Source organism: Oncorhynchus mykiss, chromosome 13 (assembly GCF_013265735.2).
Source record: "Oncorhynchus mykiss isolate Arlee chromosome 13, USDA_OmykA_1.1, whole genome shotgun sequence".
Taxonomy (NCBI): domain Eukaryota; kingdom Metazoa; phylum Chordata; class Actinopteri; order Salmoniformes; family Salmonidae; genus Oncorhynchus; species Oncorhynchus mykiss.
In genome coordinates this window covers 29,161,495-29,184,503 of record NC_048577.1, presented here as the reverse complement: position 1 = coordinate 29,184,503, position 23,009 = coordinate 29,161,495, and the positions used below count along the sequence as shown (strand labels likewise).

General features: G+C 43.0%; 1 protein-coding gene across 1 annotated transcript; it reads right to left on the bottom strand.

Annotated features, from left to right (window-relative positions):
* Positions 1 to 11,982: 11,982 nt before the first annotated feature.
* On the bottom strand, positions 11,983 to 16,103 carry rrp36 (ribosomal RNA processing 36). The gene is made up of 8 exons (XM_021557384.2): positions 15,946 to 16,103; positions 14,950 to 15,388; positions 14,454 to 14,586; positions 14,040 to 14,106; positions 13,622 to 13,726; positions 13,331 to 13,408; positions 13,080 to 13,197; positions 11,983 to 12,679 (listed from the first exon to the last, which is right to left on the bottom strand). The coding sequence occupies exons 1-8, from the start codon at positions 15,946 to 15,948 to the stop codon at positions 12,543 to 12,545; spliced, it is 1,080 nt and encodes a 359-aa protein (XP_021413059.2). The 5' UTR covers positions 15,949 to 16,103; the 3' UTR covers positions 11,983 to 12,542.
* Between the last annotated feature and the right edge of the window lie 6,906 nt (positions 16,104 to 23,009).

Sequence of the window (23,009 nt, the reverse complement as noted above, 5' to 3'; positions counted from 1 at the left end):
GAGGACCCAAAAGCGAATCAACTTAAACAGAGCTTCTTTAATTACCAAACATAGGTAGGCTCAGATGGACCGGCAGATTCTGACAGGACAGGACAAGGTTACAGCAAACATGATGACAGTCTGGTTCAGGCATGAATGACACAAACAACCAAGAATCCGACAAGGACAGGAACAGAAACAGAGAGAGATATAGGGACCTAATCAGAGGGAAAAAGGGAACAGGTGGGGAACGGGGTGAATGGGTAGTTAGAGGAGACAAGGGACAGCTGGGGGAAAGCGGGGGAGAAAAGGTAACCTAACACGACCAGCAGAGGGAGACAGGGTGAAGGGAAAGGACAGAGACAAGACAACATGACAGTACATGACAGTATCACAAGTATAATTTCAGATTCCAAAAATACTCCATCAAAAGGCTTTGCATTTCAGGAATCACAGTAGCAAGTACTCCTGGTGCACTGTTCAATTATACTGAACAAAAATATAAACACAAAATGCAACAATTTCAATGATTTTACAGTTCATATAAGGAAATCAGTCAATTTAAATAAATAAAAATAGGCCCTAATCTATGGATTTGACATGACTGGGCAGGGGCGCAGCCAATCAGAATGAGTTTTATTCCCACAAAAATTATTACAGACAAATAATTCTTAGTTTCATCAGCTGTCTGAGTGGCTGGTCTCAGACGATCCCGCATCTGAAGAAGCCAGATGTGGAGGTCCTGGGCTGGCGTGGCTACACGTGGTCTGCGGTTGTTAGGCCGGTTGGATGTACTGCCAAATTCTTTAAAACGACGTTGGAAGCCGTTTATGGTAGAGAAATTAGCATTATATTCACTGGCAACAGCCCTGGTGGACTTTCCTGCAGTCAGCATGCCAATTCCATGTTCCCTCAAAACTTGTGACATTGTGTTGTTTGACAAAACTGCACATTTTAGAGTGGCCTTTTATTGTCCCTGCACAAGGTGCACCTGTGTAATGATCATGCTGTTTCATCAGCTTCTTGATATGCCACACCTGTCATGGGGATGGATTATCTTGGCAAAGGAGAAATGCTCACTAACAGGGATGTAAACAAATGTGTGCACAAAATTGGAGAGAAACCAACATTACATGTATTTTTGTTCAGTATATTTAACCATTAAAACATTTTATTTTTGAAAGAAAATGTAGTTTTTTGCCATAGCCCTCACTGGCTTTCATAGGATTTAAACATGAACTTGTCTGATGTGCCAGACTTGACTACAGTTGCTATCCATTGGAGTGCTGCAATTGCTTGGCCAAAATTCTGGGGCATGGCCCATGCATCCCCAATACATTTGTAGTTCAGTTTAAATTCTGTAATGCTAGTATATCAGTCAATCAACCCTCAATGAGTGAAAGAGACTCTGTTACTGAATTATCACTGATAAATTATTTGAAGTTAACCAAACACAGTCGTTCTCCCAGAATGTCACAATTCTGTTGCTTTGGTAAAACTGTTTAGGCATAGAGACCCACAGTGGAGGTGTCATATTACCCATAACACCTAGTGGTCAAACAGGGAAATGGTTCCAATCATTTTTGCCCCAATCATTTTCCCCATAGGGCATTTTACGACTGTTTTGTGTAGGCTTACCCTGGTGTGACATTTTGATAACGGTGTAAATGTATCTGGGACAAGGTGATTTTTTTTTATCCATGGCTGGGCACAAATGCGTTATGTGTGAGATGATTTCCACATAATTACAAGAGGAGGATATGGTGGAACTGAAAAACGTACTAGGATTTGTCTGCCCTAAATGCACCAACATCAAGCAGTTTAGGGAAGAGATCCTCTGGCTGTTCGCCTGGCTGCGAGTACACTGACCTTGCTGTAGCCCAGGCAAACCAAATCTCGCTTATAAACGCCTCCTAAAGCAAAGCTGTCAATGAGTTGGGTGGCATTGATCTGGACCAACCACCATGAAGCAGAAGTGTGATGGGTGCAATAAAGAAGGCCTTTAACTTTTGCCTGCCCCACAGACCTGGGCCACGTGGCAGCCTGTTGATTTCTGCCTCATGCACCGGCCTCACAGCTGGGAGGGGGCCACAAGCTGGAATTGGGGGACTTTGGCAGCGCAGCAGTCTGCCCAAACTCAGGGCTAGGCCCCTGAACCAGGTCAAACCTGCAGGGAAGCAGTCTTAAGCGGCAGCCGCAGCAAATCAAATCAAACTTGCCTAATAAATATTTATAATATAAGTCCCACTTATACCATGTATATGTACTTATACCATGGCATTGCTGAATACACCTTTCTTATTGGCTTGAAGGGCATTCTAGAGGGTGCATTATTTCCCTATAACCCAAGGTATTCATAGGTTGCACCTCCATCACTCGGTCATGCCATTGTTATGAATGTTTTGAAGCCGCCCTCTATCGGCATCGGGATAGTGGTGCCCTAAAGTGGTGATAAGCCCCCCAGACAGCACACATACATTTTCCCGATGTTGACCTGACAGCGTTATATCGTTAGTAGATCGCGTTCCATTTAGAAGGTCGGCGGGAGGGCGTCTGAGTGTGGGAGGTCTTAATGCAGGCGCGCTCAGCATCACTGTGTTGGCCGTAGATCATGTAGACATCTAAATTAGGACCCAGATAGCACACATACGTCTGCCCAACGTAGTCACGATGTATACATGATACATCGGGAAGATGTAGTATGAATAGCGTTCTACATCGTTTCTATGTCGGCCAGGCATCAACATTTTATTCTGATTTTAATTGGCACATCTCGCCAATGTGCAAACGCTATCCAAACTACATATTCCCTATGCATTTTGATATGTCGGCCAAAGGTGTGCGTGCTGACGGGACGAGTGTCACAATTCTCTCGATTCATAATCATTCCTCACCTGCGGAAGGGGTCAAGTTCCACATCTTTCAGGTATATCCTACCCATGGACAGTCAAACATTTTCTGGTCATGGTTAGCAATACTTTTATCAGAAAATATGTATAAAGCTATAGGCTTAAATAAATTAATCAAAAGCGCCTTATCGGATTTACAGTAAATGTCCCATGCGTTCTTTTCACCACGTGACTCAAATGTTTCCTTTTTTTGTATTCATCAAATATTCACTGCTTTTAGCCTGTAATAAAACCTTCATTCCATCTTTATCAAACTAACTGCACACCCTCTACATAAGCTACCTTTTTGTCAAATGTGATGTTTATGTTTCTCTCTCCTCTGTGCTGGAGTTCTTTTATTAAGAACTTGGTGTATCAACACCCTAACCAACACCCTTACACCACTGAGGCTGACGCATATATACCTTTCGTAATATTTCCCCTAATGTTATTAGCCGACAATCTCTGTTGTTGCTTCATTCCTTCCTCGGTTTCAACAGTTAAATGAAATACATTTTGATGTCCTTATCTTCATCATTCTAAAGACATCCTTAAATAATATAGGACTAGAATTAGACGCAGAAGGCTTTCACTTCTCTTCACGAGGATTGAATGGTTATGGGTCTGGATAAATAACTGCTATAGCATACTGCACGCTCGCTCTTCTTTCAAACTCTCCTTGAGTTCTATTGGCTGCTGTATTTCACATCCAGCAAACAAGAGCTTGGGTCCCTCTTCGAAAAGTATATTGGTAAAAGAAATGCTAAGAACAATATTGTCCAGCAAGCTATTATAGTCTAGGTTTCCCTGCATTGGACTCCAAGAGCTAAGGAGGGTTTTTTAAAGATAGAGACCAGCGGAGCACAGGTGCATGCGTATTGCGCAAGAGACAGAGGCGATAAGTTAAATCAAATAAAATTGTATTTGTCATATTAGAAGTCTATTATGCAGAACCCATCATTAATTAGCTAAATATAAGGCTAATACTGCATTGAATGTATTACCTGAAAGAGGTAGGCTAGGACATCTATATATAGAGCTTTATATTAATCTAGAACAGGATTATCTATTTTGGATGCAATTTGAATGGAGTTGATGAAGAGAAAGACTACCAGAGAGTGCTCGCGCGTGCACTGATTTAAAGCAACAACATTTGAGTGCTAGGCCGTTTTAAAACTCTGCAGCTGCAATAAAATAAAGTCTAAATGTGATTCCCGACAGCCAGATGGAGATGGGTAAATTAGACCCGCATTCGGTCTTTATATTACTGTAGCATACACTATGTTGCAGCAAATGCAGGCCTACCTGTCATAAGAAAAAACGTTACCGTGATATAATGATGGGTCCACGTGCATTGTGAACTGCGCTCCACACTGAGATGAGCTGTTTGTCCCCACCATGAGCATTGATGATTCATCATGCAGAGGCCGTAGAGAAGCCAGATTTCGACATTTGCATACAATTTAACATTTCCATTTCACGCCATGCTGTTCATATAAATCATTTATTATAATTTACTGGTTTCTCAAAGTTATTTTTTTCCCGGGAAAAGGGAGTGGTTTTGGGCTGTAAATGTCGGTAACCAGGTTCCCCCATTCAACTCTGTATCATACATTTTTCAGACCTCTAAAGTACTCTAATGTCCCAATGAGTGTTTCAATTACATCATAATATTGTTTATTCTATGTTTTATTCAGTGTTACAATGTGAACATGACCAGAATACAGATTTTTCACCTATATTTGCTTATGCACAGATTTTTTTTGTGTGGAGACGGCCATGGAGAATCGACTATTAAATTCTTAGATCCACAGAAAGCCGCACGATTTTGTCTATAAAAATCTTGAGTATCAAATGAGTAATGCATTACAATTGTACATTTCAGTCCTTTCCAAGTATCGTTCCAAATAGAAGGTGCATGACAGTACATTAAGGATTACTTATACTGTTGTTATGATTAATGGTAAAAGAAAATCACCAAAATTGAATTACGGTCGAGTTGAAAACAGTGGTACCACATATGGAACTCGATCTCGGCCTTTTATTTTCATAAACCAATGAAAATTGAGCATAGACAGTGTTGTCATTCTGTGGTGTAGTAACGCTACCATCCACTGGAGGGCAAAGGATGAAGCTAGATTGTTAGATATACACACTGATGTGAGTTTAAGCAGGTGTAACCTTCTTAACCGCTTCCTTTCCATGTAAAGTGATGCGTTTCAGACCTCAAAAGTAAACTTTTGTTACGAAAGTATTCTGACCGCTTGACTTTTTCCACATTTTGTTAAGTTACAACCTTATTATAAAATTGATTAAATTGTTTTTATTCCTCTTCAATCTACACACAATACCTCATGACATATCAAAAACAGGTTTTTAGCCATTTTTGCGAATTTATACAAATAAATCAAAAGTGACATTTACATAAGCATTCAGACACTTCACTCAGTACTTTGTTGAAGCACCTTTGGCAGAGATTACAGCCTTGAGTCTTCTTGGGTATGACGCTACAAGCTTGACACACCTGTAGTTGGGGAGTTTCTCCCATTCTTCTCTGCAGATCCTCTCAAGCTCTGTCAGGTTGGATAGGGAGCGTCGCTGCACAGCTATTTTCAGGTCTCTCCAGAGATGTTCGATCGGGTTCATGTCCGGGCTCTGGCTGGGCCACTCAAGGACATTCAGAGACTTGTCCCAAAACCACTCCTGCGTTGTCTTGGCTGTGCGCTTAGGGTCGTTGTCCTGTTGGAAGGTGAACCTTCGCCCCAGTCTGAGGTCCGGAGTGCTCTGGTGCAGGTTTTCATCAAGGATCTCTCTGTACTTTGCTCCATTCATCTTTCATCTTTCCCTCGATCGTGACTATCCTCCCAGACCGCTGAAAACATCTACACAGCGTGATGCTGCCACCACCATGCTTCACCTTAGGGATGGTGCCAGGTTTCCTCCAGATGTGAAGCTTGGCATTCAGGCCAAAGAGTTTAATCTTGGTTTCATCAGACCAAAGAATCTTGTTTCTCATAGTCTGAGAGTCCTTTAGGAGCCTTTTGGCAAACTCCAGGCGGGCTGTTATGTGCCTTTTACTGAGGAGTGGCTTCCGTATGGCCACTCTACCATAAAGGCCTGATTGGTGGAGTGCTGCAGAGATGGTTGTCCTTCTGGAAGGTTGTCCCATCTTCACAGAGGAACTCTGGAGCTCTGTCAGAGTGACCATCGGGTTCTTGGTCACCTCCCTGACCAAGGCCCTACTCCCCCGATTGCTCAGTTTGGCCAGGCGGCCAGCTCTAGGAAGTCTTGGTGGTTCCAAACTTCTTCCATTTAAGAATGATGGAGGCCACTGTGTTCTTGGGGACCTTCAATTCTGCAGACATTTTTTGGTACCCTTGTTCCTCGACACAATCCTGTCTCAGAGCTCTACGGACAATTCCTTCGACCTCATGGCTTGGTTTTTGGTCTGACATGCACTGTCAACTGTGGCACCTAAAACTTAGAGGTAATCAAGACCTGGGGAAACCAGTCTTGCATTGGATATCTTGTTCATAATGTATTGCAGTGCTTTTCACAATAAAAAACGTAGAAATTCAACATCAGTTTTTTCATTTTTTGCATTTACGGAACATTATCGCTCATATAAATTTCTCAAAAGTTTGTTTTGACATTATATTTATTGTAGCTGACAGTGTGCTGAATCAATAGATTTAAAACACTTCAGGCGCTCATTACAGAAATGCCTGTAGAAGCCAAAATGTCAAGGTAGTGAAAAACAACTTTATGGGGTTAAGTGTTATCAGCAGATGTCTTGAAAATAGAAAAAGGCAGCGAGTTAGTAGTTCCTGCGCCATAGACAGGCAATTGCTTTGGAGTTGTTGAAAGAATGTTTTGGTATTTCTATATGATCAACCATTACATAATCTAGACCTACGTGAAACAGTATAGTACACAAGGTACACATTTGAAATTTGGCTGTGCATCCGCAGTCACTCAATTAGCCCATGTCCGCAAATTTGTCTTGATTGGTAAGTTAGTCTAGTGGCCAGCTATCTAAACTTGTAGTAAGCACCCCGGTCGAATTACCAACCGGGGTGGGGCCCTTTGATCATCAGTTATTTTTTTACTCCTGGCTCAGAGTTTGTCTTAGCAGTGTCATAACATCATCCTAAAAATGACTCTGACATGGGAGTTTTTTTCTAGTCTTAAAACAGGTTTTAACAGAATTCCTAGGACCTTTTCTGAGACGCTTTGTGGATACGGGTCCTGGTTTCCATGTTTGATACCATTGCATTCATTATAATGAGCCTGCAAAATGTCTGAAAGTAAATGATCACAGTTTATACTGCATGTTCATCTACACTACCAGTCAAAAAGTTTAGAACACCTACTCATTCAAGGGTTTTTCTTTATTTTTACTATTTTCTACATTGTAGAATAATAGTGAAGACAATAAAACTATGAAATAACACAAATGGAATCATGTAGTACCCAAAGAAGTGTTAAACAAATCTAAATATATTTTATATTTGAGATTTTTCAAAGTAGCCACCCTTTGCCCTGATGACAGCTTTGTACACTCTTGGCATTCTCTCAACCAGCTTCAACTGGAATGCTTTTCCAACAGTCTTGAAGGAGTTCCCACAGATGCTAAGCACTTGTTGGCTGCTTTTCCTCCACTCTGCGGTCCGACTCATCCCAAACCATCTAAAATTGGTTGAGGTTGGGTGATTGTGGAGGCCAGGTCGTATGATGCAGCACTCCATCACTCTCCTTCTTGGTAAAATAGCCCTTACACAGCCTGGAGGTGGGTTGGGTTGGCGCCTCCCCCCTGGGTTGCGCCGTGGCGGAGATCTTTGTGGGCTATACTCGGCCTTGTCTCAGGATGGTAAGTTGGTGGTTGAAGATATCCCTCTAGTGGTGTGGGGGTTGTGCTTTGGCAAAGTGGGTGGGGTTATATCCTGCCTGTTTGGCCATGTCCGGGGGTATCATCGGATAGGGCCACAGTGTCTCCTGACCCCTCCTGTCTCAGCCTCCAGTATTTATGCTGCAGTAGTTTGTGTCGGGGGGCTAGGGTCAATATGTTATATCTGGAGTATTTCTCCTGTCTTATCCGGTGTCCTGTGTGAATTTAAGTATGCTCTCTCTAATTCTCTCTTTCTCTCTCTCGGAGGACCTGAGCCCTAGGACCATGCCTCAGGACTACCTGGCCTGATGACTCCTTGCTGTCCCCAGTCCACCTGGCCGTGCTGCTTCTCCAGTTTCAACTGTTTTGCCAGCGGCTATGGAACCCTGACCTGTTCACCGGACATGCTACCTGTCCCAGACCTGCTGTTTTCAACTCTCTAGAGACAGCAGGAGCGGTAGAGATACTCTCAATGATCGGCTATGAAAAGACAACTGACATTTACTCCTGAGGTGCTGACTTGTTGCACCTTCAACAACTACTGTGATTATTATTATTTGACCATGCTGGTCATTTATGAATATTTGAACATCTTGGCCATGTTCTGTTATAATCTCCACCAGGCACAGCCAGAAGAGGCCACCCCTCATAGCCTCTATAGGTTTCTTCCTAGGTTCTGGCCTTTCTAGGGAGTTTTTCCTAGCCTCCGTGCTTCTACACCTGCATTGCTTGCTGTTTGGGGTTTTAGGCTGGGTTTCTGTACAGCACTTTGATATATCAGCTGATGTAAGAAGGGCTACATAAATACATTTGATTTGTTGGAACCAAAAATCTCCAATTTGGACTCTCAATATGGACCTTGCTCGTGTTTCTTGGCACAAGCAAGTCTCTTCTTATTATTGGTGTCCTTTAGTAGTGGTTTCTTTGCAGCAATTCGACAATGAAGGCCTGATTCACACAGTCTCCTCTGAACAGTTTATGTTTTGATGTGTCTGTTCCTTGAATTCTGTGAAGCAATTATTTGGGCTATAATTTCTGAGGCTGGTAACTCTAATGAACTTATCCTCTGCAGCAGAGATAACTCTGGTCTTCCATTACTGTGGCGGTCCTCATGAGAGCCAGTTCCATCACAGCGCTTGATTGTTTCTGCGTCTGCGCTTGAAACGTTCAAAATTCTTGAAATGTTCCGTATTGACTGACCATCTCTTAAATAATGGACTGTCATTTGTCTTTACTTATTTGACCTGTTCTTGCCATAATATGGACTTCGTCTTTACCAAATAGGGCCATCTTCTGTATACCTCCCTACCTTGTCACAACACAACTGATTGGCTCAAGCAACACATTAAGGAAATAAATTCCACAAATTAACTTTTAAGGAACACCTGTTAATTGAAATGCATTCCAAGTGACTACCTCATGAAGCTGGTTGAGAGAATGCCAAGAGTGTGCAAAGCTGTCATCATGGCTACTTTGAAGAATATAAAATATATTTTGATTTGTTTAACACTTTTTTAGGTACAACATGATTCCATGTGTTATTTCAGTTTTGATGTCTTCACTATTATTCTACAATGTAGAAAATAGTCCAAATAAAGAAAAACCCTTGAATGAGGTGTTCTAAACCTTTTGACCTGTAACTTCTCTCAGCTACGTAATTCTGGTTTATCTTCAAGTTTACCAGGACGTCCAAGGTGATCTTTACTGTCCCCTCATCAAGGTAGCTCTCCATCACCGTGTCCTGCCTGACATCGTTCTCTAGCTGGCTTCCTACAGGAAATTCAGGCTACGGGCTGAAATCTTTCTAGTTGCTCTTCAGTCAGCGCCATCAGCATCAACAAGTCTGTGACAACATGTAAGGAATACAACTACTGGCAACAAGAACATCAATACCTCCATATTTTTGGGGATATACTGGAATATTTGAACTTAATCTCTCAATCTCATAATCATGGGACAGATTCACTCACTAACACAATTTGAAAGCTTTCAAATTATTTCAGAGTTGGCTTTAGCCTGCCTGGAGTTTGTACTTTTGGGATCACTGGTTCCATTAAAACAGGCAGGCTCAATCAAGAACAGCCTTAGTATTTGATATTTCAAATAGTATTTGAACTCCCGTGTCCTAGAGCAGTGGCAATCACAACAATAGGGAATCATTCTGCAGACTAACCTCATGTTCTCCTCCTTTCAAAATCATTTACCAATGGTCCAATTGGTTCAGTCTGTGAAGAAGTCAGAAAGCAGTTGAGGGTGGAAGTGACCTGTCAGGACCTCGTTTTTAATTGTTTTTACTTTGTCAAAGAATGATCCAGATTCTGTAATCCCCTATTTTGCAATCCAGGATCAGATCAATCGTTCCGAATGAGTTTTTCAGAAAAGGATGGGGTCAATCTGATCCAGATAACACAATGTGAAGGTAACAGATGTTCAGTGCTTTGAACAGGCCTACAACCTTGTCATCTACTGACAAGTCGTTACTACTTCTACACTGTCATGGGAAACAGTTACGTAAACTACAAGGACTCAATTATTAAATTATACTGTCATGACGTTGGCCTGGGGGTAGGTTTATGACAGTCATAAATACCTCTTCCCCCCCTTTTTCCTCTCTCTACCCTACTGATTTGACATTTGAAAATCCTTTGGTAAACATAGAGATTCTGGGAACATCAGAAGGTGGGGGGAAATTAACCATATTCTGGTAATCCGACCACTTGAACATATGCGTTGGTACTTAATGAATATGATGTCAGTTCGGTTGTCATCTGAGACATTCTCATCAATGATAGGATGACAAACTCTACAGTGGAAAGTCTGCACATTGTAGTTGTTCAATTTAAATGTTTGAATATAAAATTATTGGTGAAGAGATGAAATGTAATTTTAGCTTCCAAATTAGAGATTTGGGTTTTCATAAGGTTAGGGCTCTTCTCAATCAGTGGCCCGCCCCTGTGAAGAGACATGGGTTATAAAACTGTGAAAACACACCCTTCTCCCTCCACTATTTAGAGAATGTAACCTCCTGTTCCGAGGATGTGAGGACGACGGTCCGATGTCAGAATGGTTCAGATAATAACTACAGAACGAAGCCAACCTCAGCGTGAGCTTTGGTTGCGAATGGTATGAACTTTGAAATCTTATTCACTACAGAAGTGATACCTCCTAGCCGTTGAGTTAGCAACAGCAGCTGCAAACGTGGGCTAGGAAAGAACAGACAGAGTATCCCGTCTACCACACAACGATGTTACTACAACGTATCCAATTTACCAGCAGATACATTCTTCAAAGGACAAAGGACTCTGTTGGGCAACACAGCCTTCCATCTGAAGTTTGCCAATGACCATCTGGATGATCCAGAGGAGGAATGGGAGAAGGTCATGTGGTCTGATGAAACAAAAATATAGCTTTTTTTGTCTAAACTCCACTCGCCGTGTTTGGAGGAAGAAGAAGGATGAGTACAACCCCAAGAACACTATCCCAACCATGAAGCATGGAGGTGGAAACATCATTCTTTGGGGATGCTTTTCTGCAAAGGGGACAGGACGACTTCACAGTATTGAGGGGAGGATGGATGGGGCCATATATCACGAGATCTTGGCCATCAACCTCCTTCCCTCAGTAAGAGCATTGAAGATGGGTCGTGGCTTGTTCTTCCAGCATGACAACAACCCGAAACACATAGCCAGGGCAACAAAGGAGTGGCTCCGTAAGAAGCATCTCAAGGTCCTGGAGGGGCCTAGCCACTCTCCAGACCTGAACCCAATAGAAAATCTTTGGAGGGAGCTGAAAGTCCGTATTGCCCAGCGACAGCCCCGAAACCTGAAGGATCTGTAGAAGGTCTGTATGGAGGGTGTGTGCAAACCTGGTCAAGAACTACAGGAAACCTATGATCTCTGTAATTGCAAACAAAGGTTTCTGTACCAAATATTAAGTTCTGCTTTTCTGATGTATCAAATACTTATGTCATGCAATAAAATGCAAATTAATTACTTAATCATAGTGTGATTTTTCTGTATTTTTGTTTTAGATTCTGTCTCTCACAGTTGAAGTGTACCTATGATAAAAATTACAGACCTCTAAATGCTTTGTAAGTAGGAAAACCTGCAAAATCGGCAGTGTATCAAATACTTGTTCTCCCCACTAAGTGCCATCCAACGAAGTTTGTCAATGAATGATCATAACATAGATGCTAGGTTTGGTTGAGGAGAGGATTGACACTCATGATATTGGCAATGACGTATATATTTAATACAAAAATGACCCTTCTGCATGTTCCAATGAAATAACATCATAAATACAAACCATACGTATTTGTATTGGAAGTCCTCATAAAAACATACAAAATCAACAGTCTGCTTTCAGAAATTCCTCGCCGGTGAGCAAATACGGGAAGACGATATGAAGTACTAGATAATATACCGTAGTTGTGATTAAGTCCTCTCCCATGGGACACCTCCATGGCCATGATAGCCAAGCGAATGCGGCCCTTCGGTCTCTGTCAGCCCTCTCCTAACCTTATTGGCTCAGTCCAAACTTAAGATGCATGCAAGCATCTTAGACTCTCACATAAATCATACATTGTTAATGGGATTCAGACCAGTTCAGTTACTCACATGAATCTCAAGATAGAAGAGCGGCCCCTGGGTAGATTGGCCCTTAGTAAAAACAAAGCAGTGTAAATTGTTGCTGGGACAGCTTCTGAGACCAAAATGTCCCACCATCATCATCATCATCATCAGGACAAACAAAAGAGCAAGACTGTTCCTCGGCCAGTTTCAGGACAGTCACTTCTGCTGGAAAGGCAGCTTCCTGCGGTCTTTGCCAGCATTCCTCTTCCTCTTCTTGCTGAGGAAGTTTTCCAGCTTGCCGCTCTTCTTCAGTTCGCTGTACTTCTCCGCCAGCTCCAGCTTCTTCTTGTCAGCTGTGAGAGGGTTAAGAGAGCAGAGTAAGGTTTTTGAGTATCCTATCTGCGCTTTCACCGTAATGGCATTTCTACAACCAGAGTCTTGTGGTCAATGAAGATGGCGTTTGGACAGCGATACAGTCTCTTATTCCATTGTAATATCTCTGATTTACAATGTGAAAAAAAAACATAAGAGATTCCCCACCCAACCAAACAGGGTACAGCAATGTATTATAGTCTAGTGGCAAATTCTGAGGGGTTCAACAATATTGCATTGTTGTTGCCTTGATTCTAGAACTGTACCATAGCTGAAGTTAAGAGCTTTACAACATAGAAAAATAATGTCTATAGAGAAGAATAAATAGGCTTCAGAGTACAAGAAATAGAATAGAATGTCATGCTTTACATCCCAACTTACATTTCTTGAGGAAGAAAGGCTTCAGTCCCTGGCCCGCCATCTCTCTCTGCTTCCTCTTGAACTCTAGCTCCTTCTCACGCTGCTGTTCCCGGCTCTTCCGGGCCCGCTCCTGGTTCTCCTGAATATGAGAAGGAATCGGGTGAATTATATAGAAAAGAAGCCCTCATTCTAAAACTGCTTTGCATGGTTGTGTGTGTTCAGCAATTAACTCACCATTCTTTGCATGGTTGTGTGTTCAGCAATTAACTCACCATTCTTTTCAACAGGAACTGAAGTTTCTCCTTCTTTTGGTTGCTCTTTAGTGGTTTCTTGAGCTTCTTCTGCACTACCTATATATATATATATACACACACACCACAAAGAATGAACACAATTAAATTCAGTGATCGTCAAATGTAAAAAATCTTGAGGACAAGCAGGACCATGTTGTACAAGAGATAATGCAAAACAAGTCCTATTTCAAATGTATGTTGTCTAAAATGAAAAACGGACGGATATGGACTAGACAAATATGGACTGATTAGAATTGATCGTTTTCACACATCTCTCTCGTGCTGTTTGATGTCGTTGATGAATCTGTATGTTTTCTCAAAGATCTCCGGTTTGTATTCACCAGACAGATCGTCAAATCGAGGATCTCTTGACACCTGGGGGGGAAGGGGAAAGTGACAGACAATTACAATTACACCTGGGGCGGCAGTTAGCCTAGTGGTTAGAGCGTTGGGTCCAGCAACCAAATCCCCGAGCTGACAAGGTAAAAATCTGTCGTTCTGCCCCTGAACTAGGCAGTTAACCCACTGTTCCTCAGTAGGCCGTCATTGTAAATATGAATTTGTTCTTAACTAACTTGCCTAGTTAAATAAATAAAAGACAGCATGCAACAAGATGGTTTGAGAGGTCAAAAGCAAAAAAGCAAGAGATGGAGATGTCAATCTACAAAATACTTCAGAAGTGCCTTACTGATTTCTTGACAGGAACTACTTGTCTGAGAAAAGGGGCTGGCCTCTTGGCTGATATCTCCATGGGCCTTAAAAAGAAAAACAACGCATGAGAAAGGATTGTTAGGAGTTTAAATACATACACCATCCCCACAGTAAAGAAATAACAGATTTTCTCCAAAATGACTTACACTCAACACATACAGATACTGAATAAAAATGAGGTTCATAAAGGAATCAAAAACCCATAACACATATTTAGAGTGCTAGGAAAAAAAACTAGAATGAATCGCATGACCGATTGGTTTACAAAACAACAATTGCACCCTCATCAGACCACTTCAGATAATCTTCAGATGGTAACCTAATGCTCCAACTCAGCTATTGGAATGGCCTTATTCTAATGCATGAAGGTGAACAGACAATTGGACATTACCTATTCTTGTTGAGGCGTTTCTTTGTGGGAGTTTGTTTTGCCTTGGTTGTTCCGTAGGCTATTTCATTATAGACCTTTGTCCCCACCTTGTTTTGAAGCTTCATAATGTCCTCAAAAGACATTGTTGAAAGCTCTGTAAAAGCCATTAAGAAAAATGAAGGATTCACTGGCTCGCTTAGAATACATGACATTTCACTAGTCGAGAATATTTTATAACCTTATTATGTATAATTATAAATTGAAACTTCAAATGCAGACCATTTCCATTTGCTTACAAATTGTATAGTTATAGTTCTGTATGGATATAGGATTTGTTCTTCATAAATGAGATGGAGAACACACCAAACTATCCTATAGACCTTTTAGGTCGTCAGTGTAAATAAGAATTAGTTCTTAACTGACTCGCCTAGTTAAATAATGGTTAAATAAATAAAATACCTTGACATTTGTTCCTGGGAGATCAACTGCAGTGAATGAAACTATGCTTACGATTTACCTTTTTTAATGTCGTCTTGTGTTTGTATTTCACCACTGCTGTTTACCGATTCCGGTTGTTCTGCGTCATCATCGACATCCTCAGAGTCCTCAGTGTCACTACCCAAACCTGTCTGGTCAACACCATCACTCTCTGCATTTTCATCATTAGCCTCTTCTTCACTGGCATCCTCAAGAGCTTCTCCACCACTCAAACTGTACTCCTCTTCCTCTCGTTCAGACTCTTCCTGGTCTTCCTCGATCATACCTGAGGAGCTCTTTTTACTGAGTAAGGCAAAGTTTTCTTCCAGTTCAGAGTCTTCACCACTACTGTCAGGGGCTTTATTTGACAGACTTTTGGTCTTTTTTGACTTGTTATCCAACCTAGACACAGTGACAGCCACTTCTTGATGTTGCTTTCGCTTCATAGTTGCTTTCTGGTGCCCGGAGGACATTGTGGACTGTGAAAAGACACATAGGAGTTGTAAGCCTTAGCTCACTCGCTTACAAAGTGTATGGGGCCTGAAATAGATTTAGGTAGCCTACTTTGAGATAGTCGATTTGAAACAATAACACAAAGGGTGAAACACCTCTACACATAACATGTTGCTATGAGGCACGTTCTAGCAACACGTAGACAAACAGGTACCAGAAACAGCACGCCTATTTTGACTCCTTAGAAACGGTGGCTTTATAAATCAATGTGATTGATTGGCTCACCTGCCTATGCTGAAAAAGGTTACATAAAACCCCTAAAACAAATTGCCGTGCGTTACATTGGAAAGCCACTCCAGAAATAATGTCTCTCAACGCAAGTCCCCGGCGTTCACTCTCCCCCCGAATAGAACACAACTCGAGTACCAGGCTTTAGAGAGGCCTTGTCTTGCATGGCTAATGTTACTAGTTAACGTTAGCTATAGTGGCTAGCTTGCAATAAAAAGTCAAACCAACAACAACGGTGAATGTAACACGGTATTGTTTTTGGCGAAAGAGTTAAGTAGGTACGTTAACGACTTACCATTATATGAACGACGATCCTAACTTAGAAACGAACTATAATAGCAACCAGCCCAAGATGTTATCCACGTGGGTTTTAGTTGTGTACTGTTAGCTAGCTAGCTACTCTGAGTCTGACTGATTCCCGTGCAATATTTAATCGACCAACGGGGGGCACTGTTGAATAGGTATTGAGATACAGGCAGACGCGGGCCCAAAGATGTATGTGTTACCTTAAATTTGACCTTGTTACAATGCTGACATTTTCTAATTCAAGGCACCTTTCTCTGTCTATACTAACAAGAATGTGTTGATCATCCCCCGATCCACTTCAGAGCTTTATTCTCGATAAAATTGGACAACACTGCTCAAACTTTTTTGTCATTCTCATTGGTAGGTAGGCTCACTTGCAGAGTGAAAAAAAAAACACCCCCGCTTTAAATGATGTTCAGTTTATAAAGGCTTCATAATGCCTTCATAAACACTACATGAATGTGTTACAAATAATCTATAACCGTATGTCATGCATTATACAGGCTTCATTATTGTGGCATAACTGTGTGACAATCACCATTATCAAATGTGACATAACCCACTTATGTCAAATATGATATAAACATGTGACATGTTGTGCTGTAGGATGGCCCATGCTTTGAAGTGTAGTCATGTTTGTCACATTACACCTAATCTCGTTCCCAGACACTTATGCCCAAATGTGCGGAAGGTCCAACAAATCAAATGTGGCCTTCATTAGTTAGGGTTAGGTTTAAAATCACATTTTAAGAAGGGAAATTGTGGAAATGGGTAGGGTTTAGCCATAATTATGACTTTGTCGCACACCAGAACATAACTAGTACCAATACATACAATCAAACAATTACCGACAAGGACATGAGGGGAAACAGAGGGTTAAATACACAACATGTAATTGATGGGATTGGAATCAGGTGTGATGGAAGACAAGACAAAACCAATGAAAAAAAAAATGGATCAGTGATGGCTAGAAGGTCGGTGACGTCAACCTTTGAACACCGCCCGAACAAGGAGAGGGACCGACTTTGGCGGAAGTCGTGACAGTACCCCCCCCCCCCCCCAACACACAGACGGAAAGTACAGAGCCCAATCGCCTCCAATGTCCAGCTGGGCCTCTGTACGTTCCGTCTGCTATCCGCGACCGGCTGATCTATTAGGCACACACGTCACCCTCCTCTGGTCATCCGGGCATCGGTCGAACAGTGCGCTGTCTTAATGGGAAGTACTGGTGGTCCACTTTGGCTAAGGACGTGAGGGTTTATGTTTCCTCCTGCTCAACGGAACGTACAGACGCCCAGCTGGACATTGGAGGGGATTGGGTGGGGATTGGGCTCTGTACGTAACGCCCGGGTAAAAAACATGGCCCACCTTGCCTGGCGAGGGTTCAGTCTTCTCGCCGCCCGGATGTTCTCAGGATTGCGCTTGTCAGTCCAGATGAGAAAAGGGTGTTTAGCCCCATCAAGCCAATGTCTCCACGCCTTCAAGGCTTTGATGACAGCCAACAGCTCCCGGTCCCCCACGTCATAGTTTCGCGCCGCCGGGCTGAGTGAAGAAGGCACAGGGCGGAGCTTTGGTGGCATACCCGAGCGCTGAGAGATCACGACTCCTATCCCAGCCTCGGACGTGTCCACCTCCACAATGAACACCAAAGAGGGATCCAGATGAGCCAGCACGGGAGTTGAGGTAAACCGAGCTTTCAGCTGACCAAAAGCCTATTCCGCCTCAGCCAACTACTGCAAACGCCCCTGTCCCCCCTTCAGCAGTGAGGTAATGGGAGCCGCTACCTGACCAAAGCCCCGGATAAACCTCCAGTAGTAGTTGGCAAACCCTAGAAACCACTGCACCTCCTTTACCGTGGTGGGAGTCGGCCAATTACGCACGGATGAAATGCTTTCACTCTCCATCTCCACCCCTGAAGTGGAAATGCAGTACCCTAGGAAGGAGACAGACTGTTGGAAGAACAGATATTTCTCAGCCTTGACGTACAGGTCATGCTCCAACAGTCGACCAAGCACCCTGCGCACCAGGGACACATGCTCGGCACGTGTAGCGGAGTATATCAGGATGTCAGCAATACACACCACTACAACATGCCTGTGCAGGTCCCTGAAAATCTCATCTACAAAGGCCTGAAAGACTGATGGAGCATTCATCAACCCGTACGGCATGACGAGTACTCATAGCTCCCAGAGGTGGTACTGAAAGCCGTCTTCCACTCGTCTCCCTCCCGGATACGCACCAGGTTGTAAGCACTCCTGAGATCCAATTTGGTGAAAAAGCGCGCTCCGTGCACTGACTCAATCGCACTGGCTATGATAGGTAGCGGGTAACTGTACCTAACAGTGATCTGGTTGATACCTCGATAGTCAATACACAGGTACAGACCTCCATCCTTCTTCTTCACAAACAAGAAACTTGAGGAGGCAAGTGAAGTGGAGGACCAAATGTACCCCTGCCCCAGGGTTTCCATAGCCTCTGTCTCCTCCTGTGACAGGGGATACACGTGACTCCTGGGAAGTGCTGCGTCTACCAGGAGATTTATCGCACAATCGCCCCGTCGATGGGGTGGTATTTGAGTCGGCCCCTTTTTTACAGAAGGCGAGAGCCAAATCGGCTGTTTCAGAGGGGATGCGCACGGTGGAGACCTGGTCTGGACTTTCCACCATAGTATCACCAACGGAAACCCCTAAACACCTCCCCGAGCACTTTCGTGACCAATATGGATCCCTAAACTATGGGCAAATGATCTGTCTATAAAGTTCCCAGCTGTGCCTGAATCTACGAGCACCTTACGCTGGGAATGCCTAGGAAAACTCAGGAAAATTAATATACAAAAACATGTGTGTAACAGAGGGCTCTGGGTGAGCCTGGTACCAACTCACCTGGGGTGACACGAGAGTGCCCTGCCTACTGCCTCAACTCCCAGAGGAACCTCCCTAGCACCGACCGGCAGTGTGCCCTCTGCGGCCACAGATGGTGCATGGACCGGCCACTCCTCCGGTCGCCCTAAGTGCAGCACCTCCCAGCTCCATGGGCGTAGAAGCGGTGGTAATGGGGGATGGGATCTACAGACCCCAATCTGGACGTCCACAGGTAGCCAGCAGGTTATCCAACCGGATGGACAGGTCCACCAGCTGGTCAAAGGTGAGAGTGGTGTCCCTGCAGGCCAACTCCCGACGGACATCCTCGCGCAAACTACAATGGTAGTGATCAATCCGGGCCCTGTCCCTGTCGTTCCATCCCGCGCCGGCGGCCAGGGTCCGAAAGTCCAAAGCGAACTACTGTGCGCTCCTCGTCCCCTGCCTAAGGTGGACGAGACGTTCAGGTGAAGCAGGGGGTGAAATCCTTGAATTGGTCCAACACCGCTTCTCCTTCCCCCATACGGCGTTGGCACACTCCAGGGCTTTCCCTGAGAGACAGGAGACGAGGGCGGACACGCTCTCACGGCCCGAAGGAGCCGGGTGGACGGTTGCCAGGTAGAGCTCCAGCTGGAGTAGGAACCCCTGACATCCCGCAGCCGTCCCATCATACTCCCTCAGAAGAGTGAGCCGAATCCCACTGGGACCGGGTGAAGGAGGGGTGAGTAGTGGTGCCCTTGGTGGGGCTGGTGGAGGCGCTGGAGGAGCTCCTCTTCTCTCCCAACGATCCATAGTCTGAAGGACGTGATCCATGGCGGTGCCGAGATGTTGTAGCATGGCCGCATGCTGCTGGACGCGCTCCTCTACCCCTAATACGGGGGTGTCTGCTCCTGCTGTCTCCATATGGTTGGGTGCGTGATTCTGTCAGAAGGTGGGTGTAGCTGGTGCATGAAGTCAAGTGCAGGAGAGCAGAATGAGTGAGCAACGTACTTTACTCAAAATAAAGGCACAAGGTAACAATACACTTGACCAACAATAAACGGTAATCAATTACGCACGACTGAAAACAGCACCCGTCGAAAACCAGCCATAACGTGGGGGAACATGGGGGAAACAGAGGGTTAAATACATGAACATGTAATTGGGGAATGAAACCAGGTGAGTAGAAAACAAAGAAAAAACAAATGGAAAATTAAAAGTGGATCAGCGATGGCTAGAAGACATTGACCGAGAGGCACCTACTTCGGTGGAAGTCATGACAGTAGCTGTGAAAAGTAAACATACATTTATAGGAGCAGTTTCCCAGACAAAGTTTAATTTAAGTCAGGTAAGTAAGCTAATTCTTCTTAAATTAATCCAGATTCAAAAAATAGCTTTCTGAGATGTTGCTTAACTTCAGATGAATTAATTATGGGGAGTCTCAGACTAAGGTAAATAAGGACTAACCAGTTAATCTTTGTGAAGCCTAATTAGATTAATGATGTGCACTTGGTGCTGACCTGAGGCTGCTTCAAAAATCAGGGATGGGACACGAATACATAAGCAAGTCACCTAAACCAAGCAATGGATGGAGGTAAAAGAAAACATTAAAAGAATTTCAGTGACTGAAAAAACCCTCTTGAAGTGAATTGTGTCAAACCACCCAATTATCGAGAACAAACAGCATGATTCATCAACATCAAAACAATAAAAAATAGTGCCTGAACTACCATTTGTAGGGAAACCAGAAGCAGGTTCTTCTCGAACCAGCACCAGTTTGGGATCTAAATATTTCCATTTGTGAATAATAACCTTTTTGTTACCAATCCATGGCTATTGTTTGCTTCAATCACTTGAGCTGTCTTTGTTGTGAGAAGTGCTGCATAGCAAAAGCATCTCTGCAGGGTTGTCCATTTCTGTCAAGATTCTGTCTCAAGCCATAGAAACAAATGGGTATTCTTCATCTTCAGTGCGAGGATCTGGGCAGCCATGCTGTTTGAGGTAATTATGAAGCACTGCTGTTGCAATTATGACAATGCTGTATCTTCTTGGTTGAAAGTGCAATGTGTTTCTGAGACACTGGTATTTTTGGTATTTTATTAGGATCCCCATTAGCTGTTGCAAAAGCAGCAGTTACTCTTCCTGGGGTCCACACAAAAATGGCATAATATAGAACATTCATAGACAAGAACAGCTCAAGGACAGAACTACATCAAAAATATTTTAAAGTCACACAGCCTACATGTCAGTACATACACACAAACTATCTAGGTCAAATAGGGAAGAGGCATTGTGCTGTGAAGTGTTGCTTTATCTGTTTTTTTAAACCAGGTTTGCTGTTCATTTGAGCAATATGAGATTCCATGCAATAATGGCTCTATAAAATACTGCACGCTTTCTTGAATTTGTTCTGGATTTTGGGACTGTAAAAAGACCCCTGGTGGCATGTCTGGTGGGGTAAATGTGTGTGTCAGAGCTGTGTGTAAGTTGACTATGGAAACTATTTGGAATTTTCAACACATGAATGTTTCTTATACAAATAAGTGATGCAGTCAGTCTCTCCTCAACTCTTAGCCAAGAGAGACTGGCATGTATAGTATTTATATCAGCCCTCTGATTACAATGAAGAGCAAGAAGTGCCGCTCTGTTCTGGGCCAACTGTAGCTTAACTAGATATTTCCTTGCAGCACTCAACCACACGACTGGACAATAATCAAGATAAGACAAAACTAGAGCCTGCAGGACTTGCTTTTTGGAGTGTGGTGTCAAAAAAGCAGAGCATCTCTTTGTTACAGACAGAACTCTCCCCATCTTTACAACCATTGAATCTATATGTTTTGACCATGACAGTTTACAATCTAAGGTAACACCAAGTAATTTAGTCTCCTAAACTTGTTCAACAGCCACACTGTTCATTACCATATTCAGCTGAGGTCTAGAACTTATGGAATGATTTGTACCAAATGCAATGCTCTTAGTGTTAGAGATGTTCAGGACCAGTTTATTACTGCCTGCCCATTCCAAAACAGACTGCAACTCTTTGTTAAGGGTTGTAGTGACTTCATTAGCTGTGGTTGCTGATACGTATATGGACACACATGCCTTGTTTAATGCCAGTGGCAGGTCATTGATAACAATAAAAGAGTAGAGAGCCTAGAGAGCTGCTGTGAGGTACACCACACTTTACATGTTTGACATTAGAGAAGCTTCCAATAAAGAGTTCTATTAGATAGAGAGCTCTGAATCCAAGATATGGCAGAGAATGAAAAGCCATAACACATATGTTTTTCAACAATATGTTATGGTCAATAATTTCAAAGGCTGCACTGAAATCTAACAGTACAGTAATTTGTGTCAGTGCAGTACATGTTGAGTTCCCTTTTCTATAAGCATGCTGAAGTCTCCATATACCAAAAATGTGCTCCACTGTACCTCTGGTGCGAACATGAGCTTGGTTGTACCGTTGTTGCTCAGGTCCTATTGCAGGAAGATAGGGGTTGAACAATAAGTTGGTCTGTGCATACCCGCTGTCACCAAGTATGATTCCACTATGTTGTCTTCCTTCAAGCTGAGCATACAAAGAGGAGTTCTGGAGTTGCACCTTTCCGACGTGCAACAATGTTGGAGAACTGCAAATTGGGAGTGCACACACTTTGTACAGTTTTTAAGATTCCTGTACTTCTCAGCATCTGCTGTAGAAGGGAATATGACTTCCATTTATACAGCTAATGACTCCAGGGAAGTTCCCATATTCATATAACTCTACCTTGTAGTTGGCTTGGGTAACAGCATAATAGAACTTCATGTAATTGTCATTCAGTTCGCATTGTAGACTTTGTGGACTATTCTGCAAACTGTCTGTTCACTTGCACCACACAAATCTCCTGTTTCACAGTGGAAGGTTCCAGATGCCAAAAACCTCAATGTCAGCTGCATTTTCTTTGTATTTACGGAAACGATCACGAAAATTGATTTAATCAAAATGGGTTGCTCCTGTCTATAATCGCCCTTCTGTCTGGCCTTGGTGGTGCTCGTTGATCATCATTGAAATAGTCCAGGTAATACATTTTTTGGGCCAGGTTTAATTTAAGCTTTCACTTAGATCTAGATTAATTATAATCGTCTTTCTGGAAATCAGAAGTCTGAGACTATTTTAAACCATGTCTGAGAAATGTAATATACATTTGTCCAGTTTAAAAGTGAACATTTGTCTAGG

Coding starts and splice junctions, on each gene's coding strand:
- rrp36 (XM_021557384.2), bottom strand. Junction 13,198..13,330: donor AGTTCCTGTTGAAAAGAATG/GTGAGTTAATTG, acceptor TCTCATATTCAG/GAGAACCAGGAGCGGGCCCG. Junction 12,680..13,079: donor GCCTTTCTTCCTCAAGAAAT/GTAAGTTGGGAT, acceptor ACCCTCTCACAG/CTGACAAGAAGAAGCTGGAG.